The sequence below is a fragment of the Rhinatrema bivittatum genome, chromosome 11 (assembly GCF_901001135.1).
Source record: "Rhinatrema bivittatum chromosome 11, aRhiBiv1.1, whole genome shotgun sequence".
NCBI lineage: Eukaryota > Metazoa > Chordata > Amphibia > Gymnophiona > Rhinatrematidae > Rhinatrema > Rhinatrema bivittatum.
The window spans coordinates 85,668,529-85,690,930 of record NC_042625.1 but is presented as its reverse complement, the minus strand read 5'-3'; the positions used below and the strand labels follow the sequence as shown (position 1 = coordinate 85,690,930).

Here is a 22,402-nt window from a genome sequence, read left to right as displayed (position 1 = left end):
CAAGACTTTGAAGCGATATACCTAAATTTACAGAAATTGAGGCAATCGGAAGTATATTTTTCACTTTCTCTTTTCTTTTCCTTTTTTCTTCCTCTTCATATATTGAAGAAAAGTTTGGAAGGATCAATTCTTTGGAGGATCCTTAGTGTTTCAAATTTTGTACATGATATTTAAAAGTTTGAATCTGTTAGATTTTTCTTCCAGGGCTTTGACATAAAAATACTGGCTATTTGCTGGATCTGTATTGTGGTAATTACCAGTGATGATGTCATGGAGAAAGGTGTGTTCTCTGTGTCTATCTGCTAGTTAGAGGAAGATAACCCATGTGTCTGGACTGGTGTTGCAGGATTCATGGAAAGGAAATTATCAAGTGAGACTAAATTTCTCTATATAAACTGGCTTGTGATGCAACATGGAAATACATCCTGGACAACACAATTACTTAGACATCAGCTGCTAGTAACTTACTATTATCATATGAAATTGAAAACACCTCCAGCTTGATAAATACAGTATCTTCAATATGCAGTGTGTACAAAACATAATTATTTAGTAACAAATAAATTGAATAATTTTGTTCTGGAAGTCATGGAAAAAACTCATAAGTTTTAAAAAATATTAATCTTTAATATTTGAAGCCTGTATTGTGAACCCATATAACTACAGTCACTGCCACAGATGCCAACAGTATGCAGAACAGTCCATTGGGCATAACTGGTTATCAGTTGTGTTTTCCTAATCCAACTGTTGTATGCATGAACTAAGTATTTTTGTTTGATTGTTTACAGACATGGCTGGACTCCACCAAAGAAATTAAGAAGCAGATTCATGGTAAGTCCAAAGAATTTAATTCATTAGCTTTTGTTTTCTCTCCATCTTTTGTATTTTGTAGAGACTGAGCCCCAAGAATTGGGAAAAGCTGATGTGTGTATGTTCTCAGCAAGAGTGCAAGTGGCTTTGTTCTTGTCTTGATTTGAATTAAAGGACCCAGGACCAAACGTAGCTTTACAGTGTAAACTGCAACTTGAAGAGAGTATGATTAAACAAAAAAGAGAAAGAACTGAGCTACTTAACACTTTACTAAATGGGAAAATGAGGAGCAAACCCATGAAATGTGAATGTTTCCAGACCATGTGGACGCGCACACACAGCTTTACAGAACAACCAATGTTTCAACAAATGAGCTTGTTCTGTAGATTTTTTTTGTTCAGCTTGTTGAACATGTTGTTTCTCACTCACTGACACATTTTTGTGGGTTCATTAAGCTTTTGTTTTGTTAATGGAAACTTAACTTTCATATTAGTGTTCACATTAGTGACTGTGAATAACTGTGTGGAGACTGTAGATGAATGTGTAATATACAAAAGGATAATTTTGTCCTTTAGCTGGGAGAGCAAAGTTAGCTTGGGCCTAGATTCATCAAAATGCTATAAATATATCTGAAATAGCACCCTTGATTTAAAAAAAAAAAAAAAAAGGTGTGGTTAGGCTAATTTCCCTGCTACTGCATTACATAGGTAATTTCTGCAACACACAATTCATTTATCGCACCCGCGCTATTTTTCACATCGCATGCTGATTAATCCACCGCAAGCATGTTACTGACTGAAAAGGTTTTCATCGCGCATGCCGGTGAGAGAGAGAGAGACCAATATGTAAGTTTACTATTTATACCACTGTAAGAGGGGGGCTCTTTTCACTTGGGGTGAGGTTTGGGGGTAGGGTAGGTTTGGAGGGGCACTTTTACATACACAGTCAGTCAGAGGTACGAACAGCAAAGTTGACATCATTGAAGATTTTCTGTCATTTGGAGCAATGAAAGGTAAAAGAGGAATTGATTTGTACAATGCACTCTCTACCTAACTTGATTGCATCAATCTAGGTAGAGAATACAACTGCCCCCCCCCCCCCCCCCCCCCCCCCGCAAACTCACCCCAACCCCCTTAACCTCACCCAGCGTTAAAAGTGCCCCCTCTTACAGTGGTATAAATAGTAAACTTACATATTGGTCTCTAAAGACAGTGTCTGATCTCTCTCTCTCTCTCTCTCTCAATTTATTAGGGGCACAGAATTAAAGTTTAAAAAACAAAAGAACATTAAATTATTGGACTATGAAATCATCTAATTCTGAGTTGTAGATGCAATTTGCAGCATGTTTACTAAGGAAAGAGATACAGGGCATGGTTATTGGTTCATGAAGACTAAAATGATTATGCTATATAAACGAGGAAAGGTGCATTCTCTTGGAATGTACATCAATTGTAAAATGAATTCAACCTGAGAGAGCTGTAGTTACAAATCATATAACGTTATGGTAGTAATTTTCAAAGCCATAGAAGGCTGTATTAAAAATAACCTGGGGCACTGCACACCTTCATGTCCCTCTGCATTCTGGACAGCATGTCGCGAGGAGACAGTAAATTTGGACAAGCAGTTCTGTGCAGCCTGTTTACCCAGTAGTCCATGCTCCACCTAATAGGGCCAGGTTGACTCAAGTAGGAACTTCTACTGTGCAGCCCTCAACTTGGGGAGGCAGAGTTGCAACCTACATGGATACTTTTTAATTTTAGAAAGTAGGTGTGTAAAATATGCCCTCCATAGGAGGTGGTGTAACTTTATGTAACTTGCATAAAGTACTTGGACAATTACCTGAGGATTTTCAAAACGACCTTGTGAGCATAAGTTCTCTTTGAAAATCCTTAGTAAAATCTGCATGTAAATGTAAAACACAGATGTTTACTGTTACTGGGCTGTTATAAAATTATCCCCCCTTTAGGGTGCATGCTATTATACTTTATAGTGTAAGATTACTGATTTACTTTCTATTGAACATTACCACTTATTTCAGATTTAAAGATGTTTGCAATGAACCTTCTAGGCAGGGCCATTTGTCCTTCAACTTATTTTTTTGATGTGAGAGTCAAAATTCAGTGCAGTTAGTAAAAGATTTAGGAAGTTGATAGCTATTGCATATCGTAAGTGGATAAGAATGACCTTGGTGTGTAAACTAAAGAGGCTTGAAAAACAGTAAGGCAATTTTTATAATGGCCTGCTTAGGGCTAAAGTCTGCACATAGAAAATACACACAGACTTTAGCCCAAATTTTCAAAGCAGGTTTATACATACTTCCACTTTGAAAACTAGCATGTGCATGAGGAATGTAGCGCAGCATGCATGTGTACACATTTACACCTGCTTGATAGTATGTGTAAATGTGCGTGAGTAGAGTTATTTATTTATTTGAGTTTTATATACCATCATTCGGTAAAGCCATCATAACGGTTTTTGAAAATCGAAAGTATGCACCTAAATGCTATTCCAACCCCAACTTTTCCGCCCAGAGTGCCTCTTTCCCGTGTATGTAAAAGTACCCGTGGAATTCTTTGAGAGCCATTTTATGCACACAAACCCAGGGGCAGCTTCCTAAAAGCCATTTATGCACGCACAACCATTATTTACGTGCATAAATGCTTTCTGAAAATCAGGCCCAAAGTGGATATTTAGGGGGAACGAACAATTTGTAACAGATGTGTTTCGGCTAAGCTCTCCCTTTCTTTCATTCATTCTTTTATTTTCCTGGTTATTTTTCCTCATTCTCCTGTTTCTTCTTTGGTAGCTTACTCACCCAGTTCTGTACTACTTCTCCCTTTTTCCTAATCATCTTTCTTAGCCCTCCCACAAACCCCAACCTAAAATACAAAAATAAAAACTTCATGCTCTAGGAGCTCAAAGGCATAGAACTCTGAGTGCTCATTTTTTTAAAATACTGACAGCGTTGAAAGAACATGGCATGAGCAAGGAGCCTATTTTACAAACAAATTATCAAGCTGGAACATTTCACTTTGAGGAGTTTTGATTTGGTTCACCAAAGAGATAAATCAGCTGTCTTGATAGTGTCATCAGACAAAATGAGAATAACATGTCCCACCTTGTTCCCTTTTTAACATACGATAAATAGTAGTGTATGTTTTTCCATTTTTCCATTATTTAGTTTTTAACTGCTGTTAACTCTGTTACAGTTTGTTTATTGTGCTCAGACTTCAGCAGTTTTAGCTATTGGCTTCCCTAACCATTTTTCCTTCTTCTTTTTGAAGCTGGTGCAATCACGTTTCCTCTCATAGTAGCTTTACATGCTTCCCAAATCACTCGTCTGGATATTTCTTCATCATCATTGAGGGAGAAAAAGTCTTTCATTTGACCTTTTTCATTTTTCTTGTATTTGTATGTGTAACAAAATTATATCATTTAACCTCCAAAAAGATAGACTCTTGAACTATCTTAACCTTTATCCAAACTTCTGCAAGGTCTGACCATACTTTGTACTCAGAGCTTCTATTAAACCTGCCGGCAACACTGTTGGGATCCAAATGTAATCAGTTCTTGAATATGTACTTTGTGTGAATGAGAGAATAAAGTATATTCTCTATGGACAAGTAAAACAGTAATCAGCCACACAAGTGGGTGATGTCATCTGACAGTGCCAAGATAGAAAAGCGCTCTCAGAGCCCAGAAAATCCCTGAAGGTTTTCCGAGCATGTGCGGGTATTATCATGCAGCTACCGCTGCTTGAGTCTCTGCAGTCTTTTTCTTCCACGTGTGCAAAAGGACACAGGTTTGTTCTCTCTCTCTCAAGCTGCTCATCATATTTTTTTTCAGTAGTTTATTTTTCCTTATTATGCTGAAGTATTTTTTTTCCTTTTCACAAGTAGTACAGGAACTCCTAACAAGAATATGGTAGACACTTTGTCAACATTACCAGTAGCAAGAAAATTAGATCTCAAATCCAAGGTGCAGGCTTGACCTGGTTATCAAAAGGTACAACTTCCACATGATTCAGTAAGAGTGGAAACAGTTTTGAAGGAAGCCAAACATTCTAAAACACATGAAGTAATCAGATACCATAGGAAAGACATTTTTCCAATCAGGTATATTCATGTCTAGGAGAGTTGTTCAGCCACTGTATATGGTACAGTACATGTACAACTCCTTGCAGAAGCTGCAGAACATGATCCAACTTCTTTAAATTGAATGGACCATTGTACTCCTGTACTTTAGGAGGCAGGAAAATGTAGGAAACACCTAATTAAGTCATCTTATGATGCATCTTCCAGGATATCTGCAATAGCCATTGGATCCAGAAGACTAGCATGGTTGCGGGCTTCCATTCGTCACGAAGTTATTCATGAAAAACTTGTGGATGCTTCGTACATAGGGGCTAATCTTTTTGGAAAGAAAGTTTAAAAAAAAAAAATTGGATCTCATTAAAGATCACTGTTCCATTTTACTCATGTTATCAGCTACAACTGAGCAACCTTCTCTACAAGTAGGAAAATTTAACCTCAACACTACTGGAGACAGGACTACTATGCAAGAAGAAAGTATAAAACCTATTTCTTTCAGATGCCTCGCCCACAATAACAGCAGAGCAGGCCACGTGCTAGGGACACAGAGCACAGCTCAAATTTCTCCAACAAACAGTCAAAATCTAAACCAAGCTTTTGACTACAGTATCAAGAGAGCTTCCCAACTTGATCTAAATTTTCTTCCGGGGGGGGGGGGGGGGGAGAGGGGCTTTAACATTTCAGCACCCTATGGTCTGCAATATAAACGGGACCGTTGGATGTACTATTCAAATTTCAAATCCTGTCCCCCAAACAGTACTCCAAGGAATCACTCCACAAATGGAGAACAGCTCCAAATCCTCCAGCAGGAGCGGTCTGCTCTTCTTGCTGCAAATGCAACCAACCCATTCCCACTAACAGTTCGGATTTTACTCCAAATGCTTCGTCATTCCAAAGAAAACGGGTGGTTTTCATCAAATTTTGGATCTCTTGTGAGCTCAACAAACACCTGAAAAAAAAAATTCAGGATGAACTCTCTTTTTTGGAACCATCCTCCTTTGCTTGGAAATCAATAACTGGTTAACCAGCCTAGATTCAAAGGATACCTGCACACAAATCCTGATTCATAAAGCTTACCAGAAGTTTTGTTTCACCATACGATGACATTTCCCGTGACATGCCGTGTTAGAACGCTGAAGAAACGTGAAATAGTCCTGAAGGGAAGGACCAATGAGTCCGACGCACGGTTCCATGTGTTGGGCTGCAACGGGCGTTTCAGAAGTTTACCGGTAAATGATACAGCAGTGTTCACCATTTTAGAACAGAGAAGTTTGGTTATTGGATATATATTCAGAAACTGATAATACTGAACACAATCAAACTGATAATTTTATTTGCATCAAAAATAGTTTAAAAAAAATACATTCTAATGGTTGTCATTAAGACTGATGATTAAGCATTAGGCAGAGAATAGGTTATGTGAAGGCATTTCTCAATGACACCTATTATGACGGTCACGCATTATTTTTTTCATTTGTTTTCATTAATGATTTGGGATGGGGAGGATTTTTTGAGATGCAATGTATGCCGTATCTGTCTCTGCCCATGTTCAAAGTTGGGAATGATCTGAGCCCAAATTTTCCATAGCAGAGTACTAGCTTTAAAAATTCATCCTAAATTTCTACCAGAAGTGGGCTCTCCTTTTCACTTATATCAACCCAGCATTTTATTCCAAAACCACGTGCCAATAAGAGCGAACAGGCTCTTCATACATTGGACTGCAAAATATCTTTATTTTTCTATTTAGAGAGAGCAAAGTCTTACAGAAAGTCTTCTGACCTTAATTGCAGTTCAAAAACAGCAATAACTTAAGGTGCTGTGCTGTTCAATATTTTGTCCACCAGATACAACCTCTGTCCATGCCCCATTATTTATTCATTCATTCCTTTATAACTTAACTTCATAAAACATCTATCGATTCACATTCTCAAGGCAAGTACTTCAGATGTCTTGATCCCTAATGTCTCCTTTTCTATTCTCTTCTACTTTCTGGTAATATAGTCATTTCCAGCTCAATGTGACTCTCTTTCCATTTCAGGGTTTGGGGCACCATCTTTGCGCTGAGGTTCTCTTTTCTGCTGGAACCTATAAGCCACATTTTACCACCCATCCTGAGCTTCTTGCACATTCTCTCTTATTTACCGTATTTACTTATTTGATTTATATTTTGCCTGTCAGGCACTTCAAAGTAGATTTCATTCAGCTATTGCATAGAAGGTTTTCCTGCTCATAGTATAAATAATGCTGAATGGTTAACCCTGGTGATATTGGATATTTCTTTTTTTTTATTTAACCTTTTATTCGGGTCTTTCTTTTCCCTTCTTTTGCTTGGCATCTGGTCTGATGCACCTTTGAAGATTTCCACTTGAAAGGTGCAGATTTTTGTGTTCTAATTCTTGTACAATCTTTTTGTCTCTAGAGTAATAAAATCGGGGCAATTATCTCTCTTGGTCTTTCAGTTTGTGCTTTTGAGTTCCCAAGGCAGTATGTGCTCTGTCAATCTCAATTTCCTCTTCTTTCATCTGCAATATATTTGCCAAAAGTCTGCTTATGTATTCCAATACATCTTCCTCCTCCATGTCCTCAGAGACTCTCCATATCTGAGTATTATGTCACATTCTGTTTTCAGTGTTTTGTTTTTTTTTTAAAGCTTTGCTCTTTGCTTTTAAAATCTTGATGGTGCTGTTTGTTTGTTATATACCAATTCCTCATTCTCCTCCACTTTTCGTTCCTAGTTTTGTTCACTGATGTCATCTGCATCCCTTTCAAGATCTGCCCACTTCTGAATTAGATTTTGCTGCGCCTTACAGTTCATTTTTCAGTTTAAGCAACATGACTTAGTTACTTGCACAGAGTTTGCTCTGGTTGCCTCCCGATTCCCCCCACAGCTGCCTCAACATAATCTTTGAGACCGCACATGCTGGTGCCCCTTCAGCACTTGCATTCTGGTTTGAAGAAAGATTTCAAATCGCTTGTTTTTTGTTTTGTTGCCATTGTTTCAACTCTTCTCTCCGTTTTTATGCTGTAAGGAACTTCCCAACCAAAAGTGAAACACAGTCGCTGACTTAATAATTTTAAAAAATACTGAACATACATCTAAAAAAGAGCTAGGGGTTTCATCAAGCTGGGATTACATCTGGCTGTCATTCATAGCTGATGATGGCCCTCTCAATCATAAACACCAGTGGGGTTTTTTTTGGTTTTTGTTTTACTTATTTTTCAATGTGCTTATGCAAAACGTTGTTATGCCACCTTTAGACTAAAGAATCTCCAATCATTACTAAAAGTCTTTCCAAATAAACAAGCAAATTGCTGAAATTCCTAGTTATTGTTGTAGATGTATGCTCAGTATATTTAAGTTATTGTCAGCTACCTGGTTTCACTCTTGATTGTGTCATTTGACTGTCTCTTCTTGGTCTGTGTTTTGAGCAAGTTATTGCATTATTTCCATTTGGATAGGAATTTCCCAACAGGCAAAAACAGACCTTTAATGGTTAATTAATTGGGAGATCACATAGCCACCTAATGCATTGAACATTTTAATATAAATTGTACAATTTTTGTTTGAAATTTGGCAGGAGGGCCCTGGAGCTTTACATTCAACGTGAAATTTTATCCACCTGACCCTTCCCAGCTGACAGAGGACATAACCAGGTAAAATATCTGAGGTTGTTGTCTTCGGAATCATGGAGGGACAAAAGAATGCGTTAAAAAAAAAATGCAAACCCAAATGAAAAGATTTAGAATAATACAGGAAATTAAACAAATTAAACAAGACAAGTATAAAATGTGATATTATTTTTATACAGTTGGGTATGATCTATTCCTTACCCCACCAGCTGCTAGCACATTTCCATCTGTGTGCATTTTAGTGCGCAGCACAGTTCAGGCATGTCGCCAGGAAAATAGGGAAGGTCCCCCTACCATAACTGAGCTTTAAATGTGCCTTGCCCTGAACCCAGGACTTAGGTTCTGATCTCATAAGCTTTGTAGGGAAGTCTGATGTTTCTACCCCAATGCAATTTCAAGCCATTTGTGTTGTCTACTGTAAGTGGCTATCCCTGTTCTATTATGCTCTGTCCATATTAGAGTTTTTAAACTAGTTTAGAAATGACAATACCAAATCCTTCATTTAAACTTTTGTAGCAGTTGTGGATAGGATTAGGCTTACTAACTCTGAAAACAGGTTGAGTTGATCATCCAAACCATGGAACCTTTTGTGAGTTCAGTCGAAATAATTGAGGACTCAAATTATTTTTTTTAATACGGACTGTGTCTTACAGTAAATAATGTATTCCATATGTATTATTAAACAGGGAATGGTAAAAAATAAATTACTGCACTTCTTCTAGATTTAATCTGCCTCAGGACTATGTGTATGAATTCTGCCCTATAAATAACCATTCAGCCATACTCATTGTATCTCTGTAGGTATTATTTGTGCCTTCAGCTTCGACAGGACATTGTTAGTGGACGGCTACCCTGCTCCTTTGCAACATTGGCACTGTTGGGTTCCTATACTGTCCAGTCCGAGGTGGGGGATTACGATGCAGATCTTCATGGCACAGACTACATTAGTGAATTTAAGATGGCACCAAACCAGACAAAGGAACTGGAAGAAAAAGTGATAGAGCTTCACAAGTCGTATAGGTGAGGGCCAAGTTTTTTTTTGTTTGTTTTGTTTTTTTTTTTGTTTTGGCTTTTTGTTTAAAAAAGCTTTGGTATTCAGTATACCAAGGAATAGAGAGCTGGAAGAATGCATTTGTGGGGTTTGCACAATGTGTGATTAACTGCACTTTCAATCAGAGACCTAGAGTAATAATTAAAAAGAGTTCTCATTAAAACCAGTGCTAACCAGAATGCGCAAAAGAAGGATGTTCGGAGAGTAGCCATTGATAAGTTGAAATCCTCTGAGATGTCTCTTCTGTAGTATGAGAAATACTTTCCATGCAACACTGGGGAAGAAAGTCTGTTTATTCCATAACCGGTATCTTCACAGTGCGTAATCATTTAAGAGGGTGTTTTAGCCCAAGTCTGTGGATACTTTTTATCCCCGGCATTTAGCCCAGATTTTCAAAGATTTATGCACAGTTAAAAGTTTAACTTTTATATCTTAACTTGATAAATTATTGATTTTTATATTGATATTTTTTCTTTGCATATAATTTTAAAAACTATGGTTTTCACTTTAGAAATTTACTTTTTTTTTTTTTTTTTTTTTTTTTACAGTCAGAGGTGTGAAACGTTATGCAAAATTATGCAGAATTGCTACATAATTGCTGCAGATAATATCCGAATTTCTTTGTGCACTATGTTTTGCTGTTGTGTGTGTGTGTGGGGGGGGGGTTCACAACCTCTGTGCATGCACACAGCTTAGCGGGAGCAGTGGAGCTTAGCTGTTCAACCAAGAAAGCCTCTCTTGGAGGTACCTGTAAGGGATGGTAAGCAATCTACTCTTCCTACCAAAAATCCTAGGCTAGGGCTTAAGCTAGGACAAATTAGGGGTCCCTTAAACTTTGTATAAATGTAAATGCCGATGTATAAGAATTCTACGATACCCTCCTTGAAACCAGCTTAGTTAAGGCAGAATATCAATTGTTTATAAATAAATGAAATAACTTTGTATTATTGGCAGGGTAGTGGGACAAGCCATTGAAAATGACAAAAAGGATGGGTACAATAATGAAATTATGGCTGTGTATTCAATTTTTAAACAGAACATGGTGGTGATATCTTAGAGGCAAGTTCCTTGAACACTTGCATTTATTACTAAGGGAGACAGTTTCATCTGACAATGCCACAACGGTGGCTTACATCGACTGTCAGGGTGGCACCAAGAGTCTAGCGGTGGCTCAGGAAGTGGAAGTTCTGATGGCTTGGGTGGAACAGCATCTGTTCTTGATAGCGGCATCTCACATTGCGGGGTCCGACAATATACAAGCCGATTTTCTCAACTGTCAGTGGTTGGATCCCGGAGAATGGGAATTGTCGGAGGGAACGATGACTTTCATTACCTCCAGGTGGGCTGTTCCGTAAATGGATGTAATGGCAACTCAGCGGAATGCCAAAGCTCCTCGATTCTTCATTCTCAGAAGAGAGCGAGGGGGCAGAGGGAGTCGATGCCTTGGTCCTCCCTTGGCCAAGCGACATTCTGAAATGTGTTTCCACCATGGCCTCTGGTGGGCAAGGAACTGAGGAGAATGGACATCCATCTGGGCCGGGTGATCCTTGGTGGCCCCAGAGTGGCCCAGGAGGCTTTGGTTCGCCAATTTGGCGATGGACAGTCCACTTCATCTGGGGCATCTCCTGTATCTACTACACCAGGGATCCATATTTTCGGATCAGGCGGCTCGCTTTCGTTTAGCGGCTTGACTTTTGAGAGGCAGCATTTAAGAAAGAAAAGATATCTTGAGGACATTATTACTAAGCTATTGCAGACTAGAAAGACTTCCACTTCCTTGGTGTTTATCATGGTGTGGAGGGTTTTCGAGTCTTGGTGCTCTGATTAAAGGATTGATCCACAGTGGGCATCAATGGCACAGATTCTGAGCTTTCTACAGAGAGGATTAACTAAAGGCTTGTCATTTAGTTCCCTGAGAGTACAGGTCTCGGCCCTCAGGGGTTTTCAAGGAAAGGTTCACGGGAAGCCCCTGGAGGCGCATCTGAATGTTGTCCATTTTTCTCAGGGTGGGTTAAGCACTTACGGCCCGATATATCCATCTTTGAACCTTAATTTGGTTCTCAAAGGTATGTGTGCAGTGCCGTTTGAGCCTTTTAAAAGGTCTACCGTAAAGGATCTCGCTTTGAAGGTAGTGTTCTTGGTGGCAATTTGTTTGGCCAGAAGAATATCTGAACTGCAAGCCTTGTCATGCAGGGAGCCTTTTTTACGCATCTCAGATTCTGGGGTATCATTGAGAACAGTTTCGTCTTTTTTGCGAAGGTGGTTTCAGCGTTCCACTTAGGGCAATCAGTGGAGCTCCCGGCTTTTCTGAACCTGGAGGTTGGTGCGCCTCATGCTGCAGAATTAAGGCATCTGGATGTCAGAAGGGCTTTGTTGAGGTACCTAGAGGTTACTAATAGTTTCAGGTTGTCTGATCACCTTTTTGTATTATGGAGTGATGCAAAAAAGGGTCAGAAGGCACCTAAAGCCACGATTGCGCGCTGGTTGAAAGAAGCTATTGGTTCCGCCTACTTGTGTCTCAGTCGTCTTATTCTGGAGGGGTTAAGGGCTCATTCTACCCAGTCCCAGGTGGCCGCCTGGGCAGAATGTCAGCTAGTGTTGCAAGAAATTTGCAAGGAAGCTACTTGGAAGTCTCTGCAGACCTTTGCAGGCATTACCGATTGGACATCCAGGTGTAAGTGTGCTTCGAGCGGGACTCTCGCAGACTCACTCCTGCTTTGGTACATCCCAGGAGTCTGGACTGATCTGGGTACATACAGGGAAAGGAAAACTGGTTCTTACCTGCCAAGTTTTGTTCCTGTAGTACCACAGATCAGTCCAGAGTCCTGCCCGGGGGAGGAAAGAGCATTTGGAGAGTCTGCTCGATCTGTCTTTTTCTCTTTTTGTCTGAAGAATAGTACAGGTTTCTGATCACTACATAGTTTCTTTACTGTCTATGGTTGTAAGTTGTTTTTCTCTTTCTCCTGCTCATTGGGGGGATATTGTTCCTTAAATTTGTTGCAGGGGTTCTTGTCTTAGCTTGGGTACATAGTAATACTGAAGGGACTGCAGGTGCTACGCCGGGTTATGTTCCAGTGACTGTGAAAATTTCTCTGTCTCCATCTGCTGGAAAGGAGGCAAAACCCTGGAGTCTCGACTGATCTGTAGTACTACAGGAACGAAAATTAGCAGGTAAGAACCAATTTTCCTTTTTCAGAATACAGAATCAGAGTTGCTATTTTTATTTATAAATTTTAGCACAATATAAATGTCACTAAGAAGAATTCTTTGATCTTTAGAGGTATAATTTTATTGCATCATATCAAACATTTTTGGTAACTTGACCTTTTGGCTTCTACCACATTGCTTGAATTTTCTAGATCTATGACTCCAGCCCAAGCTGACATGGAATTTCTTGAGAATGCCAAAAAGCTGTCCATGTATGGAGTTGACATGCATCAAGCCAAGGTAGAGGTTTTCTTTTACTTGTATTACTTTAAAAAAAGTAGTATTGTGGTTGCCATGTTAATCCACTTGAATATGTAGAAATAAGGCAATACTTTTTATTGGTCTAACTTCATATATCTGTGACTAGCTTTTGAGATCTATGGTTCCTTGGCCAGGTCAGACTCTAAAGCTGACAGAGGGCAGACCTATTTCTTGTATCTCACTCCCATGGATAAGCGCTGGCCTTTCCAAGTCTACCTGGCTAATAAATGTTTATGAACTTTTCCTTCAGGAACTTGTCCAATCCTCTTTTGAAGCCCAATGTGTTAGTTGCCTTGACCACGTCCTCTGGCAATAGATTCCATAGCTTGATTGTGTGCTGAGTGAAAAAATACTTCTTATGATTTCTTTTCATTGAGTGTCCCCTAGTCCAAGTATTTGAAAGGGTAAATAACCATTCCCTATTTACCTATTCCACCTCACTCATCATTTTATAAATTTCAATAATACCCCCATCATTTCTTTTCCAGGCTAAAAAGCTCTAATCTGTTTAGCCTTTGTCTATCAGGGAGCTTTTTCATCCCCGTTATCAGTTTTGTTGCTGTTTTCCATACCTTTTCTTTAACTGCTATGTCTTTTTTGAGATGGAGCGACCAGAATTGCACACAATACTCAAGGTGCAGTAACACCATGGATCTGTATAAAGACAGATCCAGTTTTTTATGGAGTTACTTTTTTATTGAACTATCACCTATGATATTTACAGACTTATTTCTACATCTTGCAAGGTAATAATTCACATACTACTGATTATTTCAAGTATACAGTAATCTGTTACAGATCGCTATTTTCTTTTGCATGCATGCACTGCAGGGAAAAAATCAGCACTTCAGGATCAGTCATGACAAGGATTTTATGTTGAGAATTTTTCATTATTTTGCCTTTAAAAAGTTGTGAGGTTTCAGTTTCTGTTTTAGTTAAATAAATATGCTCTTTGCTTTCATTATTTGCCAGCAGTATGTCATGTAAAGCAGTAATCTCAATATAAAATAAGGGGAAAAGCAACTTTTTCATAGCTTAGTACTAATATCTCAGCATTCTGAGACATCAGATATTCTATTTGAAGGTTGACTTGGTGATGGTAATCAGAGTGCCCAGTTCAAAAGATTCAGGGTGAGAGCCTCCAAAGAAGCATAGCAGCCCGGTCCATGTCATCCTGCTGACCAGTAAAGATGGGGGTAGGAGCCAGTGCGCATGGTTACCGCCCCTCCCTTTGTCTGCATATGCAGAATCTAGGGGGGATCATTCTTCAAATGCATTTCTGCGGGTAGAAAAGTGTTTTACCCATAGAAATGGTCTTTTTCAAAGTTGTCTGCCTGATATGTGGGTGAACTTACATGCGTGTGTCCTGTGGGAGGAAATGGACATACAAATATGTGTTTGAAAATTCACATATATGCATTGAACTTTTCTAAAAAAAAATGTATCGATACTAAATAGCAGATATAAGTGTGTGGAAGTGGATTTGGTATAATTTATGCATATATTTGTCAGCTAACTAATGCACAGTTAGTCCTGCTGAAATTTTGTCCCGACAGATACATTTAGTTTGTGGAATATTTTGCTCTTGAAATTTGCATCTCAGTTTTCCTTACTGGATTTGGACAGTTTTGCAAGCCTGTGTTCCCTGTACGTACCTGGATCAGTCCAGACTCCTGGGGTTTGGCCTTCCCTCTAGCAGATGGAGACAGACGTTTACTAAAACAAACTCCGCCTCATATAGGCTGGTGCCACCTACAGTCTGGCAGTATTCTTCTGTCTCCAGCAGGTGGAGGAGGTGCCAAACCTACAGTCTGTGCTAGAGTTTCTTTAGAGACAGGAAATTAGTTTAAAAAAAAAAAAAGGGGGGGGGAATAGAAAATATTTTTATTTTTTTCTTCTTGGTTGGGCTCGACTCTCCCTTCCCTCCGGTTGTGTTGGGGACTGGTTGCGCTCTGTTTCGCCGCGCTTAGGGGGGGGGGGGGGCTGTCAGATTTTTTGGTAGACAGGCATGCTGCATCGGGCCGCGTGTAGGGCCTGCGGATCCGTGCGCTCGTGGCTCTCGCGTGATAGTCTCTGTATTACTTGCCTCTCCAGGGGTGAGGGAGCCTCTGCAACCCCAGGAAGGGTCTTGGTCCAGGTCCAGACCATAACCAGCGCTATCAGGGAGCAAAGCGTGGGAACGGGTGCCATTTTAAATGCGCTAGGGTCCGCGTCTGAGGCAGCGGGCACCATCTTGACTCCACTTGCGCCGGCGGCCCCTGTAGCTCACGAACCAGCATTCGGGGGGGGGGGGGGAGGACCCCCTTGCCGCGCTTATCCCTGCAGTGCAGGGTTCCTGAGGGGGACAGACCTGCGAGGCCTAATTTGGCTAGGTCTGCGGAGGCCCCTGAGGGGGATGGAGACGATTTGTCTTCTGACTCTTCATTTTCATCTGATTTTGTTCTACTGATGCATAAGGCCTTTAAGGCCCGGAATGCGGACAGAAAACAGCATCACAGTCAGGATCCTGTGACTGAACCCAGGAAGCGAGCCAAGACCGCCCCGGAGCCGGACCTACAGGGGAGTCAACACCCAGCTAGTGTCCGGGTGCCTCAGCCAGATCCAGATACTTCTTCAGACACGGATGATCAGATATACCCTCCTTCCTCTGAGGGGGGTCTGAGAGAGTCGCACGGGACGGATGGAGATGATCCGAAGGTCATCCATCTTTTAGGAGGGATGAACTGGGTCCCCTCATTCCGTCTATTTTAGGGGAATTGGGGATTCAGCTCCACCAAGAAGAGTCTAGATTGGGGGCTATGGACCCCGTAGTTCTAGGACTTTGGGGGCCGCCGTCAGCCTTTCCTTTCCATTTTTCGGCAACGGACTTGCTATTTAAGGAATGGGACACTCCGGCTATGGGGCTTAAGGTCGCAAAGGTGATGGATAAGCTCTACCCCCTGCCGGAGGAGGTTTTGGAGCTGTTGCGGGTGCCCAAGGTGGATGCTGCAGTGGCTGCAGTTACTAAGAAGACAACTATTCCGGTCACAGGGGGAACGGCCCTTAAGAACTTACAAGATCGGAAGCTAGAGGTCCAGCTTAAAAAGATCTTCGAGGTCTCCGCCCTGGGTATTCGTGCGGCCATGTGTAGTAATTTTTCCTTATGCGCAGGTCTTCGCTGGGTCCAACAGCTCCTAGCAAATGACTCTGTATCACAGGAAGAAGCTCGCCAGGCGGGAAGACTGAAGCGGTGATCGCCTACAGTGCGGATGCCTTCCATGATCTGCTCCGCACATCGGCTAGAGCTATGGTATCAGCTGTGTCAGCACGGCACTTGTTATGGCTCCGAAACTGGGCAGCGGATGTGTCTTCAAAATCTCAACTGGTATCCTTACCATTTAAGGACAAGCTGCTTTTTGACAAGGAGCTGGAGGATCTGATTCAATCTTTAGGCAAAAATAAGGTACATCATTTGCCAGAGGATAGACCGAAGTCGAGAGGTTCCTTTGCTTCAAGGTCACTGTTTCGGGGAGGTAGGAGACCTTGGACCACCCGTGGGTCTGCCTCTTCCTTTCGCCACAATGCCAGCAGGCAGCAGACATACTCTCAGTCCTTTTGTGGGTGCCGTTTTGGTAGACCTGGCTCCAACCAGAATGTTCCGGGGGGTAAGCCCTCGCAATGATGTGCAGCTGGGCTATTCCTCGTTTCCAGTAGTGGGAGGTAGACTGTCCCTCTTTTACGGGGAATGGACCAAGATCACGTCGGATCAGTGGGTCCTCGAGGTGATAAGACACAGTTATGCGTTAGATTTTGCACGCCAACCCCACCAACGATTCCTGGTGTCACCCTGCGGGCTGGCAACAAAATGTCGGGTGGTCAAGGAGATGTTACAGCATCTTCTCGACCTCTGCGCCATTGTTCCAGTTCCATCCATGGAGCTGCGAAAAGGCCGGTATTCCATTTACTTCATCGTACCCAAGAAAGAGGGAAACTTCCAACCCATTCTCGATTTAAAGAGGGTCAACAGATGCTTACGGATCCCTCTGTTCTGAATGGAGACCTTATGTTCCGTAATTGCGTCCGTCCGGCCGGGGGAGTTCCTGGCGTCACTGGAGCTCACAGAAGCATATTTACACATCGGGATTTGGACGGACCATCAGAGATTCGTTTAAAAAAGGATTGGATAAGTTCTTGGAGGAGAAGTCAATTACCTGCTATTAAGTTCACTTAGAGAATAGCCACTGCCATTAGCAATGGTTAAATGAAATAGACTTAGTTTTTGGGTACTTGCCAGGTTCTTATGGCCTGGATTGGCCACTGTTGGAAACAGGATGCTGGGCTTGATGGACCCTTGGTCTGACCCAGTATGGCATTTTCTTATGTTCTTATGTTCTTATGTTCCTACGGTTTTCCGTGCTGGGGCAGCATTTTCAGTTCCAGGCACTGCCTTTCGGTCTAGCCACTGCTCTCAGGACGTTCACCAAGGTTATGGTGGTGGTGGCGGCGGCGGCTCAGTTGCGCAGGGAAGGATTATTTGTCCATCCGTATCTGGACGATTGGCTTGTTCGTGCGAAGTCGGAAGTTCTATGTCAGGAGGCAGTTCGCCAGGTACTTCAGTTATTGAGATTGCTGGGCTGGGTAGTCAACGAGGCCAAAAGCCATTTGGTGCCCTCTCACTCTGGAATTTTTGGGAGTTTTGTTCAACACACATCAAGAGACGGTGTCTCTCCCAGTGGAGCGTATGCTCAAATGTCAAGACCAAGTTCGAGCCTGGTTATCCCGGCCTATACCGACTGTCTGGGATTACCTTCAGGTCCTGGGCTCCATGGCGTCGACATTGGAATTGGTTCCGTGGGCTTTCGCTCATATGCGACCTTTACAATCAGCATTGCATCCTGATGGAATCCAGTATCAGAATAGTTCCATCTCGAGCTACCTCTGACAGAGCAGGCACGGTCCAGCCTGGATTGGTGGTTGTCCCTGGTCAGCTTGACGCGGGGAGTTCCCTTGGTAGTTCCGATTTGGACGGTGATCACGACGGATGCCAGTTTGTCCGGTTGGGGAGCGGTGTGTTTGAGAAAGTCGGTACAGGGGCTGTGGTCTCCGGAGGAAGCGCATTGGTCCATCAATCGTCTGAAGACCAGAGCAGTCCAGTTAGCGCTGCAGGAGTTCCTGCCGCTTCTCCAGGGCAAGGCGGTCAGTCTTATCCGACAATGCGACCATGGTTGCTTTTATCAATCGTCAAGGTAGAACCAGAAGTCGGCCGGTAGCACTGGAAGCCCATCTCTTGATTCAATGGGCGGAACAACACTTGGCCTGCATAGCGGCTTCTCACGTCGCTGGAATGGAGAATATTCAGGCAGACTTCCTCAGTCAACATATTCTCGACCCAGGAGAATGGGAGTTAGAGGACGATGCCTTTCAGGTCATTTGTGCTCAATGGGGCACTCCTCGGATGGATCTCATGGCGTCATTCAAGAATGCCAAGGCCCCGCGGTTCTTTGCTCATCGCAGGGACACGGGAGCAGAGGGCGTGGACGCGCTGGTACTGCCCTGGCCGACAGATGTTCTGCTTTACGTGTTTCCACCTTGGCCTCTCATCGGCAGAGTTCTTCGCCGAATAGTTACATCCATCTGAGGTGGTACTCATCGCTCCCGAGTGACCATGGCGCCCCTGGTTTGCGGATCTGGTGAATCTAGCGGTAGCACCTCCGTTGCGTTTCCCGGACTGACCAAATCTGTTTCATCAGGGACCTGTCTGTTTCGACCAGGTCGAACGCTTTTGTCTAGTGGCATGGCTTTTGAGACGAAGCGGCTGAAGTCTCAGGGATACTCAGATGCCGTGGTCGCTACCCTGTTGCATTCTCGTAAGGTCTCTACTTCCCTGTCCTATGTCAGGGTCTTGGAAGGTCTTTGAGACGTGGTGTCTCAACAGAGCCATTGTTCCTATCCGAGCGACTGTTCCGGAGATTTTGAACTTTCTTCAGGCTGGATTGGCCAAAGGATTGTCGTGTAGTTCCTTGCATGTACAGGTAGCGGCACTCTGTTCCTTGTGCGATACCATCCAGGGTGCATCCTTGGCGACTCATCCTGATGTTTCTCGTTTTCTTCGAGGGGTGAAACATTTGTGGCCTCCAGTGCGACAGCCCTGTCCCTCTTGGAATTTGAACCTGGTTCTTAAGGCTTTGTTTCGGGCGCCCTTTGAACCGTTGCGCAGGGCAACCTTGAAGGACCTTACTTTGAAGGTAGTGTTTTTGGTGGCGATTGCGTCAGCACGCAGGCTGTCTGAGCTTCAGGCTCTCTTGCAGGGAGCCCTTTTTGCGCATCACTGACTTTGGGGTTTCTCTGCATACGGTTCCCTTGTTCCTGCCTAAGGTGGTGTCTTCCTTCCATTTAAATCAGTCGGTCGAACTTCTGCCATTTTCAGATCTGGATAGGTCGGACCCTTTTGCTAAGAATCTTCGGAAGCTTGATGTTCGAGCATTGCTGCGATACCTGGAGGCGACCAATGTATTTCAAGTTTCGGATCAACTTTTTGTACTATGGAGTGGTCCCCAACGGGGCAATATGGCTTCCGAGACTACCATCGCTAGGTGGCTTAAGGACTCCATCACTTCTGCCTATTTGTTGGACGGTAGATCTTTGCCCGAAGGTCTGCGGGCTCATTCCACTCGTTCTCAGGCCTCATCCTGGGCGGAAAGTCAACAGGTATCCCCGGAGATTTGTGGAAGTCTTTGCATACTTTTGCATGACATTATCGCTTGGATTTTCGGTCACCTGGTGCTGGTGGATTTGGAGAGGGAGTGCTTAAAGCGGGCCTCTTCGGATCCCATCCCAATTAAGGTAAGCTCTGGTACATTCCAGGAGTATGGACTGATCTGGGTACGTACAGGGAAAGGAAAATTGGTTCTTACCTGATAATTTTCGTTCCTGTAGTACCACGGAGCAGTCCAGAGTCCCGCCCATGTTTTTTCCTTGGAAGGGAATGGAGAGTTCGCTCTCTTTACTGATTTTTCTCGACAGCTTGATTCAACACTGTTTTTTGTTCTTTTCTTCGCATGGGTTCTGTATCCCTTTGGGGAGTTGTTATGCCATGTTGAGATTGTTAGGTTACTGTATATAGTTTGATCCATTCTGCTTTGACAGTCATAATACTGCCAGACTGTAGGTGGCACCAGCCTATATGAGGCGGAGTTTGTTTTAGTAAACTTCTGTCTCCATCTGCTAGAGTGGGGACCAAACACCAGGAGTCTGGACTGATCCATGGTACTACAGGAATGAAAATTCAGGTAAGAACCAATTTTCCTTTTCCTGATATCATCAGAGTTAGTTTTGCAACACTGCAGGTTTGTGCAATTTTTAGAGCTTGAACAAATGGCCTGTGACAATAAGACAGTATTGCTTTCCTTTTCAGGACCTGGAAGGGGTAGACATCATGTTGGGGGTTTGTTCCAGCGGCCTGTTAGTCTATAAGGATAAACTAAGAATTAACCGCTTTCCATGGCCAAAGGTGCTTAAGATTTCATACAAAAGGAGCAGCTTTTTCATCAAAATTCGACCAGGCGAGGTAACATACTTATGAATTAATAGAATCTTTTTATCCTACCTAATTTAAGTTTTGTATTTTATGTTGAAATGCACAAATGTATGTGTATAGTCTTAGGTAAATGTACAGAATTTGAGGCCATTTGGGTGCTGCAAAATTATTGAACTGCACGGTCTTAGGTATATGGCACTTTTAGAGAGTGTTGTACGGCTCTATGAAGAAAGACTAGTTTTAAAAGTCTCTTCTAAGCAAGTGACCCTTTTGCTGTAACTTTAAAAGCAAAGTGGGGGGGATTGGCTTGCAGTTGAGGAATTCTTTAAAAAGTACAAAAGACTTTTTTTTTTGTTAAACACGGGACACAAGAGTGGCTTTTTCTCCTTTCCCCTCTCACGCTGGCTGTCCAAGGGTCTTATGGTACAGCTTGTCCTTCATGGTTATTTCTGCTAGAATTCTGCAAAGAGACTGAGACCAAGAGGGAGTAGAGAAGTTAACTATGAACCGCAAAATTTTGTGCATAATAACTTTCTTGTTCCTGTTTACAAGCGTGAGTAGTGGTATGTATGTATGTATATAGACAGAGATATATATATAAAGAACCTGGCCAACTTTTGGTGCTGATGTAATAATAAGCAGTTAAGACATGCGCTAAAATTATTTGTTCTGTATGTATAAAATATGATTTTCTGCACAGAGAACTGTTGTGTGCATAACAGAACTTCAGCGTCCAACCATAGACTAACATGAACACTGAAGACTTTACTCCACCCCAGACCAGGAGTAAAATTTCCAGTACTAAGAAAACATGAGTTAAGCTCATGTACATCTGTGCATTGGGATATAACTGTTAATTCCATCATTAGCATGGGATTTCCATGTGACAATGCTAAGCAGCATGCACAGTCCTTACATTTTTTTTTTGTGCACAAAACTCCTTGCTGCATTGGGCGTACAGTTAGCACACATAACACATGTGCACTGCAGAACTGGGTCAAACTGCGTGCTCTGCTGAGCGCACCTTATTACATCACGCCCTTTGGTTGGATAAATTGAAATGCTGGTGTACATGAAACCATTTCACTCAAGTTCATGTGCCTCGGCTATCCTAAACAAAAAATGTAAAAACTGTAGTTTCTGATGCCACCTTCTGGTAGAAGATAGAACATCCACGACGACACTATTGAATGAATATATTCTGTCTGTCCTGTTGTAGCAAGAGCAGTATGAAAGCACTATTGGATTCAAGCTTCCCAGTTACAGGGCAGCCAAGAAGCTGTGGAAGGTCTGTGTTGAGCATCATACATTTTTCAGGTATATCTTTATTTTATCTCTGGAGCATTGATCTTTTAACAATTGTTCAACTGCTGCTGTACATGCTTATAAATGTATTCTAAATTTTCTTAACTTTTGATTTTAAAATGCAGTTGTAGTGTTTTCAAGTTGTTGTTGAGTAATTGCTGTTTGCACCCCTGTTCTTGATCTAAAATGATATTAGATGACACAAATAATTGAGGTTCCCAAACCCTACAAAGTGCCCCAATATAAGAACATGGGCGGGCATACAATTATTTTGGAGCAGATGCACCAATGATGGTGGCAACAGCAATGGGGGTATGGCAGGGACTGCAGCACTCACACTCACACTCTGCAGGACACGGAATATAAATGGACTATAGCTGATACCTGTCAGTCTTCAGAAAGCGCAGCATCTCTTACTCATTCTGTGTCCCACTTGCATAGTTGAGCTTTCTGTGGGACACAGGCAGTCCATTTGCAGTTGGGTGCCTTGCAGCTGGCATGAGCTGTACATTAGAGTGAGGAGTCTGTCCG

General features: G+C 42.3%; 1 protein-coding gene and 1 long non-coding RNA gene across 13 annotated transcripts in view; one reads left to right on the top strand and one right to left on the bottom strand.

The window, feature by feature from the left end:
• EPB41 (erythrocyte membrane protein band 4.1) overlaps positions 1 to 22,402 on the top strand; it is a 210,797-nt gene that overhangs the window by 106,823 nt on the left and 81,572 nt on the right. For all 11 annotated transcript variants that reach the window (XM_029571504.1, XM_029571512.1, XM_029571511.1 and 8 more), the window contains exons 5-10: positions 789 to 831; positions 8,480 to 8,555; positions 9,333 to 9,551; positions 12,942 to 13,029; positions 20,444 to 20,596; positions 21,786 to 21,883. In XM_029571504.1, coding sequence (XP_029427364.1) covers positions 789 to 831; positions 8,480 to 8,555; positions 9,333 to 9,551; positions 12,942 to 13,029; positions 20,444 to 20,596; positions 21,786 to 21,883 — 677 coding nt within the window. The remainder of the gene's footprint in view (positions 1 to 788; positions 832 to 8,479; positions 8,556 to 9,332; positions 9,552 to 12,941; positions 13,030 to 20,443; positions 20,597 to 21,785; positions 21,884 to 22,402) is intronic.
• The window catches only part of LOC115073237, a 52,099-nt gene that overhangs the window by 12,819 nt on the left and 16,878 nt on the right, over positions 1 to 22,402 (bottom strand). The window lies entirely within an intron of this gene.